This window comes from Phragmites australis, chromosome 8, assembly GCF_958298935.1.
Source record: "Phragmites australis chromosome 8, lpPhrAust1.1, whole genome shotgun sequence".
Taxonomy (NCBI): Eukaryota; Viridiplantae; Streptophyta; class Magnoliopsida; order Poales; family Poaceae; genus Phragmites; species Phragmites australis.
This window is the reverse complement of record NC_084928.1, coordinates 24,277,454-24,296,693: the sequence shown is the minus strand read 5'-3', so window position 1 is coordinate 24,296,693 and position 19,240 is coordinate 24,277,454. Positions and strand designations below refer to the sequence as shown.

The following is a 19,240-nucleotide window of genomic DNA, read 5'->3' as shown; positions in this document are numbered from 1 at the left end:
AATTTTTAATAGCTAGTTTGCCCAATTAATCCTTCCTCTGTCTTCCTTGTGACATCGTCAGCGTTTCCGCCAAGAAACACGAGCCAGCAATGCAGACCATGTCAACAACAGTCGCACGGTTCGATCGCGCGTGCACGCGCATAGAAGGGGCATGTAGCGCACGAATGCGGCCGGGGAAGCCAGCAGCGCCCGCGCACACGCACACACACAACGGCACAAGCTAGCTATATATAAGCATGCTTCCGTTCCATGTTCCATCAAACTCATCGATCCACTGCAACTTTCATCGCGCGCCCCTGCCTGTTTCCGATCACCCGTTGCTTCACTACACCGTGTTCCTTGCTATCAGCGGCGCCGGTGTGTCGGCATTGGGCAAATCGACAGCCATGCTGCCCTCCCGGAGCTCTTCATCGCTGCCTGCACTTGCACCGCTGATCCTCTATGCGCTTCTCGCGTACACCGCATTCGGTGACCATCTTTCGGTCAGTTACTACGACAAGACCTGTCCCAGCGTGCAGGACATCGTGCAGTCCGTGCTGGCGTCGAAGGTCGCCGCCGATCAGGCAATGGCCCCCGCCGTGCTTCGCCTCTTCTTCCACGATTGCTTTGTCAACGTAAGTAATCTGCACCCAATTTTTCCATTACCTATTCCTTCAAATTATGAATTACACGTTAATTTTGTTGTTCGCGAATGACACGACAGGGGTGTGACGGCTCCGTCCTCCTGGACAGCTCGCCCTTCTTCGAAAGCGAGAAGGACGCGACGCCCAACGTCGACTCCCTCCGCGGCTTCGATGTGATCGACGAGATCAAGTCCCACCTCGAGCACGCCTGCCCAGCCACCGTCTCCTGTGCGGACATCCTCGCCCTCGCATCTCGCGACGCCGTCGCCCTGCTAGGGGGGCCGAACTGGAACGTGCCGCTCGGCCGCAAGGACTCGCGCAAAGCCGACAAGGACGCCGCCGATTACGGCCTCCCCAGACCGAACGACACCGTCACCGCGCTCATCGACACGTTCGGAAAATACGGCCTCGACGCGCGGGACATGGCAGCGCTCTCCGGCGCGCACACCGTCGGCATGGCGCAGTGCATCAACTACAGGGACCGCGTCTACGGCTACAATGGCGAGGGCGGCGCTGACGTTGACCCCAGGTTTGCGGAGCTCCGCAGGCAGACGTGCCAGGCCGGTGACGACGCCAAGGCGCCGTTCGACGAGCAGACCCCGATGAGGTTCGACAACGCCTACTACAAGGACCTGGTCGCGCGCCGGGGCCTCCTCACTTCTGACCAGGCGCTGTACGGCTGCGGCGGGCCGCTGGACCATCTTGTGGAGATGTACAGCACGGACGGCGAGGCTTTTGCGAGGGACTTTGCCAGGGCGATGGTGAAGATGGGGAACATACCCCCGCCGCCGTGGATGCCGGTGGAGGTGAGGCTCCACTGCAGTATGGTCAACTATTGATCATACGATGGCAAATGCAATCGAATCGTGTTGGCTTCAATTAACACATGTGTAACTCCATTTAACTAAATTAAAAAGTTGTCAAAAATAAATTGTAATCTAATTATTTCGTACCTCTATATGTTTGTTTGCCCATACATTTGTTATTTAATTTGTTATGTTGCGGGGTCGGGATCGGAGTTGGTGTGAGGAACGGTGATATCGAGGAATGAATTAGGATATTTAAAGTTATTTGGTTTCAAGAACTTCGCAAGGCAAATTTATATCAATTTCTATTTAAATATACTCTAGATTTATCCAGTATACCTACTCTATCGTTCAAAAGGATTGCAAATATGTAAATATGGAAATATAAATAAGGTACAGAGAGCGCACAAGTGATTTTTATCCTGTCGTTTCGGTGGCACATAAGTCACGTCTAATCCACGCTAGATCTTCACAAAGGATATGCTCTTGGTCGCTAAGTCTCTTCCGATCACGGCTTTTGAGCTACCAAGTCACTAAGATAAGACCTCAAGCACGATAAGCCAGCAAACCACTAAGACGAGATCTCACCACTAACCTTTTTTCCGATCACATGTATGCTATTTTCACTTCGGAGCTTTAGTCACCAAGACCAGAGCCTTCGTATCACCATACAATTTTCTTGCCGCCGCTCCACACCAAGTCGCAGGGTCAACAAGCTTCACTACTAAAAAACTATTTTTAGAGGTGGGTCATAACCCATTTGCACAGGTGTTTAGCAATGGAGGATTTCCACATGCGCAAAAGAGATTGCCTGTGGAAATCTATTATTACAGGTGGTTCACTTAAGAAACCGCATGTGATAATCGATTTACACAGACGGTTCTATTAAGTAACTGTATGCATAAATTGATTATCACAGGTGATTTCTTAAGTGAACCGCCTGTGAAAATAGCTTTTCATATGCGGTTCTCTTAAGTTACCGTCTGTAAATAGGTAGATTTAAACATGCGGGCAACATAAGCACCCGCCTATGGTATGTATTTCATTCAAAAAATAATAAAGAGCATATATTTTATTCTCTCCAGATTTCAACATATTTTCAAGACAGATTCTAAATCACAGATTTCAACAGCATTTGAATCAACACAAGTCTAATATTTAACACAAATTCAAAATTATTCACAAGTACAATATTTTTACATCACAAGCCAAATATTCAACACGAGTATTCTTTCATCTCCCACTCACAAAGCTTCGGATGGCTAGCCAATTCGCCTCCAAGATCGAAGAATCTACCACTCTTGTGGATGACTTCGTGCATGATAAACCGGCACATGTCACATTGGACATTTTGGATATCATGGTTCTTGAGCTACCAAGTCACAAAGTTAAAGCCTCAAGCTCGATGAGCCACCAAGCCACTAAAACGAGGTCTCACCACTAACCTCTTTTCCGGTCACTTGTACGTTATCTTCACTTCGCAACTTTAGTCACCAAGAGGGCATCCGTGTCACCATACAATCTTCTTGCCGCCGCTCCACACCAAGTCAGAGGGTCAACAAGCTTGAGACTCCAATGCCCAAATTACCGGCAAGTCACTAAGACTCCAAGGCGCAAGTGTACCTCTCGGTACAAGGTTGGATCACTCCTTAATCCACTCTCTAGGTTGCAGCATCTAGCAACACTTCTCTCTAGGCCTATTAGCACTAATCACTCTACAATCTCGTGCTTAGTCTCCCTGAATGATTGCTTTTAGCACTTTGATAGTTTGGATGTCTTCTCAAGTGTATGTGAGCTTCTCTGTACTCCAGCACCTTCAAATGACTGAGTGAAGGGGTATTTATAGCCTCAACCCCGCGGACAAGCCGTTATTCCAATAGCTCAACTTTACTATGAATACCGGATGGTCCGGTGCAAATAGTTGTACCAACACCGGACCATCCGGTGTGTACACTAGTGGAACCTAGCCGTTGGAACTCCACTCAAACTTCTTCTGAACACCGTAGTGTCCGGTGTAACCTTCATCTCCATCACCGGATTATCCGGTGTGTATACTTGAGCCTGACCGGGCCAACTTCTTCACTGTGCATTAGTCCGATGTGTAAACCTTCTAATCACCGGACTTTCCGGTGTGTTGATCTTCATCTTCTGAGAAAATGCACATGTTCTGTTAAATGCTCCGGTGTGTATATTGCTCCTTCGCTAAAATATCCGGTACCTTGATCTTCGGTCTTCAACAATGCAACCTTCTCTAGAACAAATGTTTTGGTGTATACAACCCTTGAACACCAGACTATTCGGTCAGACCTTCATTTATCTCTTCTGAGGTAAAACACTCCGGTGTATACAATCTGGTTTCAACTCAATTTTCCATCCTCTTGGAAAATGCTCTGGTGTCTTCTTCATGTATTACATCCATGAGACCTACTAACATATATTCTTGACAAAGATGTTAGTCTCATTAATTATGTTTTCATTTAAAATCATATATATAATCTAATATATGGACGACGAGGCTTTTGCGAGGGACTTTGCCACGGTGATGGTGAAGATGGGGAATATACCCCCGCTGCTGTGGATGCCGATGGAGGTGAGGCTCCACTGCAGTGTGGTCAACAACTATTGATGATACGACGACAAATGCAATCGAATCGTGTTGGCTTCAATTAATACATGTGTAACACCAATTAAGTAAATTAAAAAGTTGTCCAAAATTAATTTTTGTAATCGAATTATTTCATTCTTCTATGTGTTTCTTTGCCCAAGTTGTACATTTTCTATTCAATTTGTAATTGTTGGGAGAATGATACCACATATGTCCCTGTTCGTTGACTTCGGTGACAACAGTCAATCTTAAAGGCAAAGTAATAAGGCTAACTTTAAGATAGAAATGTTTTCCCTTATGCTCTACAGGAGTTAAGCTCGAGAGGGTACAACGAAGCCCAGAGGGTGAAGCCCGAACATGTGGAACAAAGGGTGGAAGCGATAGTGAAAGAAACGAAGCCTGAAGGTAAGGATTGAAGGATGAAGGGATGTGACGAGACCTGAAGGACAAAAGGTACGATGAAGCCTTGAGGACAGAAGGAGACATCGCAAGGAAATTCAGCGGTAAAGCATAGGATATTCGTTCTTGTTAAAAAGAATATTCCTGTGGATAACTAGTACAAATGTAATGATAATAGGAGTGGTTGAGGTATGTCTATAAATATCTCTATTAACCCGATGTAACAAAGAGATAAACAATTATTATAGTTACAATTACGAGTAATATTCAGTGTGTTGTGATTACAATCACAACATTTGGCATCGTCTGTGGGGATTGAACCCATGACCACGTGGTGATCTCATACCACCAAAGACTAGGAAAAAAAGCACAAGCATCTGCAGATGCTGAGGGAGACTCAAGGCACCCTCGCAGCTAGGAGGAGCCATGGTGACTGAGGGAGCCAGGGCTTTGATCGAGGCCCCTAGGGTCAATATACCTCGGGTCAGTATGGCTATCGAAGGCAGAATAGGGGGGCCTGGGGTGATCGCTCAGGGCACCCAGGAGGGATGGATAGCTACGCTGGATGTCCCAGAGCATCACCAGGTTCCACCACACGCCCTAGAGGACCATGGAGCAGGAACTCATGAAGGCAACACTTTGCAGTACAAGAATCAGGTGGACGAGGCCAACAAGCAAATCCAAGAGCTACGTGGGGAACACAGGTCCCTCCGTCAGTCCTTCTCCTAGTAGGGGCCATTGAGGGGACTTAGCAACAGCAAGGACCTGGAGCTAGCTCATCACCGAGGGTCGGAGGAACCTCATCGGCTGCAGATGGTAGATCAAGCTTCTCCGCTATCCGCGAGCTTGCAAATACGATTGTGGCCCCCGGGGTTCAAGATGCCCCGGCTGTACCTGTACAGCAGTGAGACTGACCCCAAGGAGTTCATGATGAGTTTTTAGGCCGTGATAGAGTCCATGGGAAGAGAAAATGCCACTATAGCTAAGGCTTTGGTCGTATCCATTAAGGGAATTGCGTTTTCGTGGTACACCTCTCTCGCGGCGAGGATGATATTTTCCTTGGAGCTTCTTCGGGAGGCGCTTTTCTCTCACTTCCAGGGCAACTACAAGGCCTTGGTCACCATCGGAGATCTGTTTGTAGTACAACAGAAGGAGGGCGAGAGATTGAAGGAATTCACTTGGCGTTTCATTTGAGTGAAGTGCCAAGCGAAGGGCCTTAGTGACGATAAAGAAAAAGATACCACACGACAAGGCTTCCGGCTAGGGGCCTTGGCCTCAAGCCTAGCGCGGAAGCCGGTCAAGGATGCGGTGAGCTATTCACTAAGATGGAAGAATATTCGAGGACCGAAAAGGACGAGCTTTGAAAGCATGCTGATAGGTTCACCTCTAAGACCCGAAGCTACAGGACAAGTGACAAGAAAGCATATCGTGGGAAGGATAATGTAGGGCATTTGAGGGAAACCCACTGGTCCTCAGACAAGCACAAGGCTCATCACCATCACTTTCACCTGCCAAGGGGCCACAAGCTGGGGGTGCTCAACATCAAGGAGAGCTAGGAGAGAAACAGGCAAAGAGGCAGGGGCTCAACGAGGATTCGGGGCTACGATTTTGGGCGGCCCCCACTGCTATACTTCACGGTACATGGCGAAGATGCGGGCCACACGACCAAGTTGTGCCCTCATGTACGGTCCCAAGATTATTAAAGTACACCTCACTTGTAATTTTTAATAACTAGTTTGCCCAATTAATCCTTCCTTCCTCTGTCTTCCTCGTGACATCATTAGCGTTCCCGCCAAGAAGCACGAGCAAGCAATGCATGCAGACCAGTGACCATGTCAATAACAGTCGCATGATTTGATCACGCGTGCACGCGCATAGAAGCGGTAGGTACGCGCACGAATGCAGCAGGGAAGCCAGTAGTGCCCGCGCGCGCACACACACAATGGCACAAGCTAGCTATATATAAGCATGCTTCCGTTCCATGTTTCATCAAACTCATCGATCCACTGCAACTCATCACGCGACCTTGCCTGTTTCCGATCACCCGTTGCTTCACTACCCGTTGGAGCACTGCAATGCTCCAGGGCAGACACAATGCATACGTATCCTGTAATGATAACCTACATTGGCCGTCTAGGTAGGCATGGGACTATTTGATGGGCTCACATGTAAGACTCCTTTCCTCCTAGGCTATAAGTGGAAGGTAGTCCGTCTTTGGAGAGAAGGCCAAAAACACAAAGAATAAACCATACTCAATGAGAAGAGTATATAGGATGTAGGGATATTACACCAAGGGGGGCTTGAACCTGGATAAACTCTGGTGTTCTTAGATTAGCACAGTTACATCCCCCAGAACACAGATCACGCACCCATCGTCCGATACACCCGAAATCATTGTTAGGGATTAACCCCCGACACTTGAGTTATTGTTTTATTTTTGCATCAGCTAGCTCATGATATTTGTTGCCCTAAATTATACATATTTGTTAAAATTGATATTTTTGGCCCCTAAAATACACATTTTAGCAGAAGGAACATCTACTTTTCTTTTGTCACGGTACGCATTTTTGTTTGTTCTGGGAGTTGAAGTGTTTTGTTGTGACATTTTTCAAGCTGTTCACTTGAGTAAGCAATGAAAATGTTAGTTGCTTTGTAATACACATTTTTATCCTTTGCAATATGTATTTATTTTATTTGTTGTAGTTGTTCTTTAGATTTGTTGCATAAATTTTGTTATTGCTTGTTGTGCACAATTTTTCCTATCAATTGCATTTATATTTTAATGATTAGTGATCATTTTTTATACTAGGTGATTGACTACAATTTTATTAGTAAGTATTTGTAATGTGTGACTGCTTACATAAAATTGGTAGAAATTAGGACAGTTTTGGCTGTTTATGTAAATATTTAAGAATTTGCATACAACCAACATGACAACGTTTAAAACATGTTAAAGATTATTAAAGCACACCCCCGCTTGAAATTTTTAATAGCTAGTTTGCCCAATTAATCCTTCCTTCCTCTGTCTTCCTTGTGACATCGTCAGCGTTCCTAAGCCAGCCATGGTGGTGGACCGTGTCACCAACCACTCTGTGGGCAAAGCTCTTGTTCACCTAGGACCCAAGTGGTCTAACCAGGTCTGACCACGTCCTTATAAAAATAGCTCAGATCACCATATCCGCGAGGGAGCTTGGGAGATACTGTCGATGTAAAGAATATAGGGGTCTCTCATTAGGATGGCCCGCAACGGCCGGTTTTTCCATTATCCGCTTTCGTTCTCTTGCCCAGGCCCACCGCGCGACCAGTCAGCGCCAGCACGACCACGACACTGGCCTTCGCGGGATTTCCCGCAACCAGCTCTTACTGGTCGCGGGGCAGGTACCCTTCTAAGCCAGTCAAATCTTATTTAATATCGCTACTCACGTCATTTTCCTTCTCCAGGCAGTTCACCCTGGCTGAGGCGGCATGGTCGACGTAGGGATACCATGTCTCGTCCTCAACATTAATTGTTACAGGACGGGCTCGCAGACGCAACAGGGGGCGTGACAGGCGCGCATGGGAAACCGGCGATGGGACTGTGCAGGCCGGATAATCCGAGCGCTACAAGCGAAGATGTGTCCGATGGATGGGACAGGCATTGCAGTGCTCCAGGGCAGGCACAACGCAAACGTATTCTGTAATGATAACCTACATTGGCCGTCTAGGTAGGCATGGGAATATTTGATGGGCTCACGTGTAAGACTCATTTCCTCCTGGGCTATAAGGGGAAGAGGATCCGCCTTGGGAGAGAAGGCCAAAAAACACAAAGAAGAAACCATACTCAATGTGAAGAATGCACAAAATGTAAGGCTATTACCCTAAGGGGGCATGAACCTGGATAAACTCTGATGTTCTTAGATTAGCACAGGCACATCCCCTAGAATATAGATCATGCACCTGTTGTCCGATAAAACCCGGAATCACTGTTAGGGATTAACCCACGACACCTGAGTTACTGTTTTATTTTTGCATCAGCTTTCTCGTGATATTTGTTGCCCTAAATTATACATATTCGTTGAAATTGATATTTTTGGCCCCTAAAATACACATTTTAGCGGTAGGATCATGTACTTTTCTTTTGTCATGGTACGCGTTTTTGTTTGTTCTGGGAGTTGAAGTGTTTTGTTGTGACATTTTTCAAGCTGTTCACTTGAGTAAGAAATGAAAATGTTAGTTGCTTTGTAATAGACATTTTTATCCATTGCAATATGTACTTCTTTTATTTTTTGTAGTTGTTCTTTAGATTTGTTCCATAAATTTTGTTGTTGCTAGTTATGCACAATTTTTCCTATCAATTGCATTTATATTTTGATGATTACTGATTGTTTTTTATACTAGGCGATTGACTACAATTTTATTAGTAAGTATTTGTAATGTGTGACTGCTTATAGAAAATAGGTAGAAATTAGGACAGTTTTGGCTGTTCATATAAATATTTAAGAATTTGCATACAACCAACATGACAACGTTTAAAATATGTTAAAGTTATGAATATTATTGTACGACTGAGGCTAGTGAATTTTTAGTTTGTTTTGTATTCACGAAGGTATCTGTTAACATCTTACTAGGAGGGATGTTCAATGAACATATATACAAGGTCTTCCATTCTATAGATTTCTACATGCTATGGGGAACGTTGCTGGCTGCTGGAAAAGAACCATATATATATTTTTTGTCGTATGCCATGGGGAACGTTGCAAACACCAGAGAAACTATAGATTTCTGTATTGTGCATGTCTGCATATTGTTTGGCACTAAAGGTTGAAAATGCACACCCTTGTCAATTGGTAATGGAGTATACATTTTTTGGAAACAAAATGTGGAACTGGTGTATTTTACCAATTGAACATACTAAGTGTTATAAAATAAATTCGAGCACAAACCTTCACTCTTGCATATTACGTGTGAATACAACCCTAATCATGAGACCCAATGCGTGCCAAAGTTGACATTCATGCGTGTAATGAATCCATGAACTCACAATGAGAATTCCGAAGTGGTCAAAACATGAACATATATGACCTACATAGACATCTTTCAAAATATATTAGTTGTCCAACTAATCCAGTCTATATATGACAATATGATGAGCCATGCTGAAGTTCCCACTGCCATTAGACTATTATTGACAGGATTAACAACTGGAAATCACTGTCGTCGACCTATGTCATAAGTCGACCAAGATTGTAAGCTAAAACTAATAACATGTCCGCTAGTTAATTCTCACACGTGTTTCGGCGCGTTAGTACGTAAATGTAGCTAGTGTTGCTTGAAAATTTATAGAGCCTTGCCTGTTATATCATTTACCGGAAAAAATCTATTTCTATGATTTCCTGTTACATGCTTTTCATTTAGTCATTATATCCAAAGTTAAGGTGAAGATACGGTCCCAAGATTATTAAACTACACCCCCCACTTGTAATTTTTAATAGCTAGTTTGCCCAATTAATCCCTCCTTCCTGTGTCTTCCTCGTGACATCGTCAGCGTTCCCGCCAAGAAGCACGAGCGAGCAATGCATGCAGACCAGAGACCATGTCAACGACAGTCGCACGATTCAATCGCGCGTGCACGCGCATAGAAGCGGCAGGTACGCTCGCGCACACGCACACACACAACGGCACAAGCTAGCTATATATAAGCATGCTTCCGTTCCATGTTCCATCAAACTCATCGATCCACTGCAACTCATCGCACGCCCTTGCCTGTTTCCGATCACCCGTTGCTTCGCTACACCGTGTTCCTTGCTATCAGCGGCGCCGGTGTGTCGGCATTCGGCAAGTCGACAGCCATGCTGCCCTCCTGGAGCTCTTCATCGCTGCCTGCACTTGCACCGCTGATCCTCTTTGCGCTTCTCGCGTGCACCGCACACGGTGACCATCTTTCGGTCAGTTACTACGACAAGACCTGTCCCAGCGTGCAGGACATCGTGCAGTCCGTGCTGGCGTCGAAGGTCGCCGCCGATCAGGCAATGGCCCCCGCCGTGCTTCGCCTCTTCTTCCACGATTGCTTTGTCAACGTAAGTAATCTGCACCCATTTTTTCCATTACCTAGTCCTTCAAATTATGAATTACACGTTAATTTTGTTGTTCGCGAATGACACGACAGGGGTGTGACGGCTCCGTCCTCCTGGACAGCTCGCCCTTCTTCGAAAGCGAGAAGGACGCGACGCCCAACGTCAACTCCCTCCGCGGCTTCAACGTGATCGACGAGATCAAGTCCCACCTCGAGCACGCCTGCCCAGCCACCGTCTCCTGTGCGGACATCCTCGCCCTCGCATCTCGTGACGCCGTCGCCCTGCTCGGGGGGCCGAACTGGAACGTGCCGCTCGGCCGCAAGGACTCACGCAAAGCCGACAAGGACGCCGCCGATTACGGCCTCCCCAGACCGAACGACACCGTCACCGCGCTCATCGACACGTTCGGAAAATACGGCCTCGACGCGCGGGACATGGCAGCGCTCTCCGGCGCGCACACCGTCGGCATGGCGCAGTGCATCAACTACAGGGACCGCGTCTACGGCTACAATGGCGAGGGCGGCGCTGACGTTGACCCCAGGTTTGCGGAGCTCCGCAGGCAGACGTGCCAGGCCGGTGACGACGCCAAGGCGCCGTTCGACGAGCAGACCCCGATGAGGTTCGACAACGCCTACTACAAGGACCTGGTCGCGCGCCGGGGCCTCCTCACTTCTGACCAGGCGCTGTACGGCTGCGGCGGGCCGCTGGACCATCTTGTGGAGATGTACAGCACGGACGGCGAGGCTTTTGCGAGGGACTTTGCCAGGGCGATGGTGAAGATGGGGAACATACCCCCGCCGCCGTGGATGCCGGTGGAGGTGAGGCTCCACTGCAGTATGGTCAACAATTGATGATACGATGGCAAATGCAATCGACTCGTTGTTCCTCTACGTGTTTCTTTGCCCATGGTGTACATTTGTTATTTAATTTGTAATGTTGCAACCAACAGTTGTGAACTGCAGGTCAATTTAATTTGGTAACAGTTTTTCCCTTTTTGGCATGTTGGTCTTTGGTGATTTTATATGAGATAATTCCTTATATGCAACTGTGATAAATTCATTTCTCTTCCATGCCACTATAAAATGAAATTCATTTCTCTTCCATGCCACTACAAAATGAAATTCATTATCTTCCATGCCACTGCCATCACATTTGTTTTGTTTGACCGTCAGTCAGACAATGTAATGCCAAGACCAGAACACTACTGCGGCGAGTGCGAGCGAGACGGGCGGACTCAGTGAAAATTGGATTGATTTCTTGCCTTTTTTTTTTGGCAGATCAAGAATTAAATTAACTTCATCCCAATGGTATATAAGCAATTGCCCGTTCTACATTTTATATCTGCAAGGAAAAGGAATTCACGGCACTATAATCACGGACATGCATCTAGCCTGCCAATGGAAGTGACAAAAGGGCTGACATATTTTGAGTTGACGGTTTCACCACCCAAGAGGAGATAAAAAGTATAAAATATGGTCTGTCTATTTGTAAGAGGTAAATATTTTTCTTAAGGACAAATCATCCCTTTAGTGCCTTTTTTATAAGCAGGATCAGGCCCATCGAAACAATTTTCAATGCCTAGAAATAGGAAATGCTCCAACCCAAAAGAAAGTGTTTGGTTGGGCCGGAACCGGATGCCATAATAGGCCACAAAAGGTTATCTTGGAGATGTAGGCCACGAGCAGAAGCGAAAGTGTTACAGTCGTACTATGTCGACGAGCTCGGTGAAGAGGAAGGGGACCGCCACACCCTGTCATCACGAAATTGTGTTGTTGTGTTGCTGGGGAAGAGGGCTGCCACTAGAAGAGCTTGGAATCACGTATTAGGGTCAGTAATAAAACATTTAGTAATTTAGTACTGAGACATTCGATTAAAAGTATGCACAACACGAGTATTCCTATTAAGAAAATTAGTATTAGCTTTTGTCGTGTTACGAGCAACAAAAGATGATGACCGTTTTACCTGAGGCTTCAATTAATACATGTGTAAGAGCCTGGACCAAGTGTTATCTAATTCCGTGAAAATCGACTTCCAATTCTACTCTAGGGACATCAAAACAACTGAATTAACAAAACACAATTCCAATTCTGATTATGAGGTCCCAATTCTAGGATCCAAACCGTGGGGTAATAGTTATTTCCCTTTTTGGCACGTTGGTCTTTGGTGATTTTATATGAGATAATTCCTTATATGCAACTATGATAAACTCTTATCCCTGATCTGTCATTATAAAATGAAATTCATTTCTCTTCCATTCCATGCCACTACAAAATGAAATTCATTTATCTGCCATGCCACTGCCATCACATTTGTTTTGTTTTACCATCAGTCTGACTTTGTAATGCCAGCACTACCATTCCTCCGTTCTGTTCTTCTCTTTTCCCTCACACAAGAGCAGAACACTACCGCCATCTCTCTTCAGAGCAAATCCACCACCCCCATCTGTCTTCAGGGCAAATCCACCAGAGGCACAAACTAACGACGGCCATCTCCCTCAACCTAGCCAAGTAGCACTACAGAGCCACCCCTCTCTTCCCCTTTTCTCACACCCGAGCACCACCCATTCAAGCAGCAAGGATCCATCTTCTTCTTCCTCTCAGATCCAAGGCGGTCAAGTGGTCCGTTCTCGCCATGCACGACAGCGTCAAGCACCAAGGCAGCACGGAGCAAGATCAACTTGGTGGTGCGGCAATGGATTTGAGCGCTGGGGCAGCAATCTTGACCCGGTGGCACCGCGTGGAGAAGGGATAAACCTAGACTCAAACCTATGCTGTTGGGCAGAGAAATCATCCTATTTTAATAGAACTATGTGATTCGGTCACGTGAGACTCATTGAGCTCGAGCCCACATGTGACAGTGCGGGTGCAACAATGGCCCCGCACAGGCACCAAGGCTAGCCAAGGAGGGTCGCTGCTGAGAGGACCATCTCCCAGACGGCACCCATGCCGTTGGCTGTTCGGGTTTGCCAAGGTGGTTGTATTCTCACAAGAACACGGCTAGGAGGCGGCTGTCGATGGAGGTCGCGCTCCTATGTCAAGATTGGTTCAAGGAAAATATCAATCTCACCTATATGCTGAACCTATGAATCAATTCTAATATATAGTGACTTCATAGATCAATATCATTACAATATCTCACTTAACTATCATTAAACATCTTAGAAAAGTGACCTTCATGGGCCTACATCCAAATAAAATTGTAGTATAGCAACATACACTCTAATCCTTCACAATGATTCCATAGGCACGATCGACATAGAAAGTATCTTAGAATGATCCATCCTCAGTGAATTCTTCAATTTCTTCTCCAACTGGGTATTTGGTGATAGCAAGAGTGAACACATGTCGTACTCAGCAAGTTGTGAGGTAATAATATGCATATGAAGGCTTGATAACAATATGGCAATGTGACTCTTTTGCATAAAACAACATTTAAGTACGAAACATTTGAATAGCAGTAGTAATTGAGTGAATAATTGTAAATAAACAACCACCTTAAGATTTCAACTATCTTGTCTTAACCAACTTTTCAACACCTCAACCAAGGTTTCCATCACCACGTTGACCAACACCTCAATCATAGTTCCCACCACTATAATTGATCAAACCAACCAAACCATCAAATTCTAATCATGTGAGGTTTTCTTGTCACTCGTAACTGTGAGTATGGCTGATTAACTAGTTTTACACTCTATAGAGGTAGTACATTTTACCCACAAGTCATGATCATACTGTGTTGTTGGTACCTGTCGGTGACATGGGAACCAGGGGTCCCCGAGTCCCGAGACCAGCACAGCAGAGTACCACGTGGTGCCCTCCCTCGGGGGTTATCTCCCCGAGGTCCGAGAAGACCAAATCCCGGGAGAGGGTGCTCAGGGCCATGAACAGTGGTCCCCGAGTACCCGGGTTCCCCGATGACCCGAGAAGGCCAAGTTTCGGGAGAGGGCGCTCGGGGTCATGAACAGTGGCCCCCGAGCACCCGAGCTCCCCGATGACAAGAAAAGTGTTCCGGGAGAGAGTGCTCGGGGCCGTGAACAGTGGCTCCCGAGCACCTGAGTTCCCCAAGGACCCGAGTAGTCAAGTCCGAGAGAGAGTGCTCGGGGCCATGAACAGTGGTCCCCGAGCAACCGGTTCCCCGAGGACCAAGAGAGGGCATATCCAGGAGAGAGTGCTCGGGGCGGCGACCAGTAGCCCCCGAGCACTCACAGTTCCCCGAGGGTCTGAAAAATCCTTGCCGATGGTCCCCACAGGGGCTCAGCGGTGAGGTGTCAACTGGTGAGAGGCCCGATGCTGCATTTAAGAGGGCGCGTGTCCTGTCACTTCCAACCACTCCCCCCACGCCTGCTGTCAGTCCCTGCCACAGTCTGGCAGGGAGGCGTGGGGATATTTAATGCACGGGTCCCATCGCGCATCATCAGGCGCGCATCGGGATAACGTCGCAGGGCTCGAGGCACAACGCCTGCCGCCCTGCTGTGTCAGGCTCGCTCTGACCGGGCGGGCATGCGGGGCTGCTCGGTGGCTGCCCGGTGGGCCCTCCCCGCAGCTCTCGCCGAAAAGTAGAATGATGACGAACAAGACCGGACGAGGGCGCGTTTTCAACCCTCCCCGTCACCTCGCGCAGCAGCTCATGATGGTTGCTTTCCATTTATGGCGCCTTGGAACTTGCGCCATCCTTTCTGGGCACGCTACCGCCCCGACGGGTATAAAAGAAGGGCGGGCTCCCCGGAGAAGAGGGGCCTGAATCTGATACAAGACAGAGGGGACGAAGGACCGAGACTTAGAGAGACAAAACACACAAGACAGAGTCTTGGATCACCCGAAGAACAAGGAGCATGAAGCTCTAGACTTAGACAAATATTCTTGTAACACAGCAGATCCTGAGAGAGACATTCTCAGAACATTTATAGCATACACATAGGAGTAGGGTGTTATACTTAGTGCGGCCTGAACCTGTCTAAAAATCCCCTGAGCATTTACTTCCTTCTGCATCCGATCATTCCACCCCACCTGCATCTCATTTACTCCCATTTATTTCACCTACGAAGTGGATTCAGAATCATCCCCCGACCGAATCTCAAAGGGGGTCCCTCCGGATCCCCGCTTGAGGAGTTCACCCTCCGACAGTACCCATCACATATTTTCGAGGTGTGCGCCGAGTTGACCACTACAAAGCCTTTACAATGCCCCTCTCAGCACATGCATACCCGCTAAGGTTTCACCGTCGCATGACTACACCTCATCAACAGAAGCCCACTCTTGCACTAATGGAACACCTGGAAGTATACCCTTCTGTTCCTTACAACCGGATGATCTACACAATACTGAGAGTATGCAAATTAATTGGCTAGACCTATCCCGTTGCAAGCTTGTGGTTGTACTATTAACTTGGAAAGATCACTTCACAAACCGATCCTTAGATTTAAGCAAAACTACCACATCCCAACCATACATCCTATACCAGCCTCATCAAACCATTGCTCAAATCCCTATATCATGTTGCTACAAAAATTATACCATAATCTTTTATCATTGTTGCATAGAACCATTAACATATTTCGTAGATTCATTATCATGATCGTTATCCCAAAAGCAAAGATAAGCATCATCTAACCTTCCATAACCCAAACCATAGTAAAGGCTACAAGGATGATAAGAGAAAACTAGGTTAAAGCCTAATTCTTGAGATTCCCAATAAATTATTAGGATGCATGTTTGTAAAATAGAACATCTTAAAAACTGGGATAAACATATTCCATAACATACCTTCACTGTACTCAATTGGGTCTTCAAAGTCTTGATCCTACAGTTTGAGCTCCTCCGAAACATTAACGTCTACGTGCAGATATAAGTGAAAAGGCAACACATAAACACCAAGATAAAAAAAAAACTAAATATCACACAACAAACATCATCACACATAAGATCACACTTTTCTGGACAATCCGGCGAAAGAACGGGTCAAAACGGAACCATGATTAACAAGTTATGGTTTCCTAAAGATTAAAATATGACCAAATAGATTATCTACTGGTGAAATTATGTTGCTAAGAAATTTCTAGGATTTTTCCAGAGTTATCTATGATTTTTTGGGATTTTTTAGGATTTTTGATTCTTGTAGCACTTATTTGAATTATAAAACTATATAAAAACAAAAACAAAGAATTAAATAAAACTATTAAAACATTATTAAAATTATTCTCTAAATTATTCCTATTTTTAGAATTCTTTTAGTACTAACAAGTTATGGTTTCCTAAAGATTAAAATATGACCAAATAGATTATCTACTGGTGAAATTATGTTGCTAAGAAATTTCTAGGATTTGTCGAGAGTTATCTATGATTTTTTGGGATTTTTTAGGATTTTTTATTCTTGTAGCACTTATTTGAATTATAAAACTATATAAAAACAAAAAAAGAATTAAATAAAACTATTAAAACATTATTAAAATTATTCTCTAAATTATTCCTATTTTTAGAATTCTTTTAGTACTAAAAACTAATTATTGCACAATATATATGAATTATGATGCCAACAGAGGATAAATCAAATAAAATGAAAACAAAAGCTGACTAGGCTTGCTGACTTGACTTCTCATGCCGATGTGGCCTGACACATCAACGACTTTGCTGATGTGGCTTGCTGACTTAGCTAGTTGGAGTGTGATTAACCACATCAGTGCCCTATGGAAGGCACCAAAATTTGGCGCATCGATTCCTGATCACATGGCCGGGATCTAACTGACAAATCGATAAGCCCTAGATCTAATCTTGACCACACTACGACGATCTAATGGCTCGCCTTGTTCGGCTCTGCTCTCGGCGTGAAGAACGGCGGCTTAGAGACGGTGGAACAGAACCACTTGCTCATGACAAACACGTTTCATCATGATGTAACCTCCTCTTACAAGAGCTAGGGCAAGGTTGGCTCTAGCATAGGCTCTTGGTGTAGCACCCTCGAGTCCTGGTGTTGGTGTTCTTTGAAGGGAATTCATATTAGTACCTGGTAGTTTTGTACAAAATTATTCTATGAGATGTGGATCTAATTATTAAACGAAGGGTCGTTGCCCACGTATGGGCTCGACACCTCTAGGAATCGAGCGAGCCTAAGGGCCCTGAAGGCCGATGTCTATGGACTAGCCCATGTTAAACAGAGGGTCGCCACTCAAAATATTGGCTTGACACCCCAAAAGCCAGGCAAACCCGAGGGTCCCAGAGGGCTAGCACCTAAGAACCTGCCAATAGAAACGAAGGGTCTTGGTCCAGATACGGACTGGTCATGCCAAAAGCTAGCGAGCTTGAGGGTTGTGAAGGACAAACACCTAGGGACTCACCCGCATTAACAAGGGGGCGTAGTCCGATGATTCTCTTGTCTAGGGCTATCAAAGTACCCTGCGGTGCCGCTTCACTCAGAAATAGAGAAATTGAACTAAGCAAAAATAAAGGCTGTGAAGCCTAGTGCCATAATGACGGATGGCACATTACTGACTGCGATTGGAAAGTTTTTTGTAACTAAATGGCTCATTTCAAACCGAGCAATTGAGCAAGACAAACTACAAAGCAAATTGCCAATGCCTTATTACAACAGATAATGTTACAAGATTACAAAGAAGCTAGGGGATCGATCGAAGATCTCGAAGGATCACCTGGGAAATCTCCTTGTATCTACGGCTGAGTGTCAGATGGATGGCAAAGCCATGCCTAGCATCAAAAGAAACTTTTGGGTCCATTTCCTTGTCGGACCAATGCTCGGAGCAAAAGGACTCAGAGGACAAAACCCCGACAAACGTGCCAAGTGCAGTTGACCTGTCCTCTTAAACAGGCTCCTCCTTAGGGATCAGGATCTCTGCCACTATAAAAGGTTGCGCACCCCTGCATTTCCTTTGGGCTTCTAAGACTGAATTGTCAAAATTCACCCAGAACTCTCAAGCCTCCATGTTATAGGCATCTTGGATAGCCCTTCGCTCACAGTTATAATATTGAAAATCCCCATGGGGATGCTGAAGGAGAAATCTTCGCCTTGTTGCGAGACGCATATAAAGACCTTTGTACTCCATGTTCAAAGGCATTACATCTAATACAATCCTCTTTTGTTTGGGGCCTTATGTCTAGGTCTTCTCCCACCTAAAAATAGGTCAAGGGCCGCTACCGGTAGTGCATTTGTAATGCACAAAGAGCAAAGAGAAAACATAAGAAATATGGCTAACAAAAGCTTGTTTCATTACCAAAAGCATGCCTTACAAAAACTTTGGTCAATAGGTGTCGAGGTATGAGATGGGTACAAGCAAGAGTACTTCAGTCTACATGCCATGTTGTTTTGCATAATCAATGATTTGCTGGCCCTTGGTAATTTGTTGTTACAAACTATATAAGGAAGCAAAGTCTGCCCCTAATGCTTAGATGCTACCAAGAGTATGTGACTCAGCAACTCATGAAAAATAGTGTATATGCGACATTGATGGTTTCTGCCCAAGTCGCATCCATATAGGAATATGAAGAAAGAATTTGATGGCATGAGAGAGAATTTGTTAGCTCCTAGGCATTTTAGCGAGCAAAAGGTCCATGATCAGGTGAAGAACATCAATATTGTTCTTTGAAAGAGAAAGCACTCTAGTAGTGATGAAAATGTCATGTGGAAAAAGAAATTGATATTTTGGGAGCTACCTTACTAGCCGCACCTAGAAGTTTGTCACTATCTCAATGCCATGCACATAAAAAAGAATGCTTGTGACAGTCTCATTGGCACCTTGTGCAGTAT

The 19,240-nt window shown here is 45.5% G+C and overlaps 2 protein-coding genes across 2 annotated transcripts; both read left to right on the top strand.

Moving 5' to 3' along the window:
• The first annotated feature begins 275 nt into the window (after positions 1-275).
• Positions 276-1,643, top strand: LOC133925893 (peroxidase P7-like). Its single transcript, XM_062371635.1, has 2 exons — positions 276-614; positions 704-1,643. The coding sequence occupies exons 1-2, from the start codon at positions 387-389 to the stop codon at positions 1,460-1,462; spliced, it is 987 nt and encodes a 328-aa protein (XP_062227619.1). The 5' UTR covers positions 276-386; the 3' UTR covers positions 1,463-1,643.
• An 8,509-nt stretch (positions 1,644-10,152) lies between these two features.
• Positions 10,153-11,524, top strand: LOC133925892 (peroxidase P7-like). Its single transcript, XM_062371634.1, has 2 exons — positions 10,153-10,489; positions 10,579-11,524. The coding sequence occupies exons 1-2, from the start codon at positions 10,262-10,264 to the stop codon at positions 11,335-11,337; spliced, it is 987 nt and encodes a 328-aa protein (XP_062227618.1). The 5' UTR covers positions 10,153-10,261; the 3' UTR covers positions 11,338-11,524.
• The last annotated feature ends 7,716 nt before the right edge of the window (positions 11,525-19,240 follow it).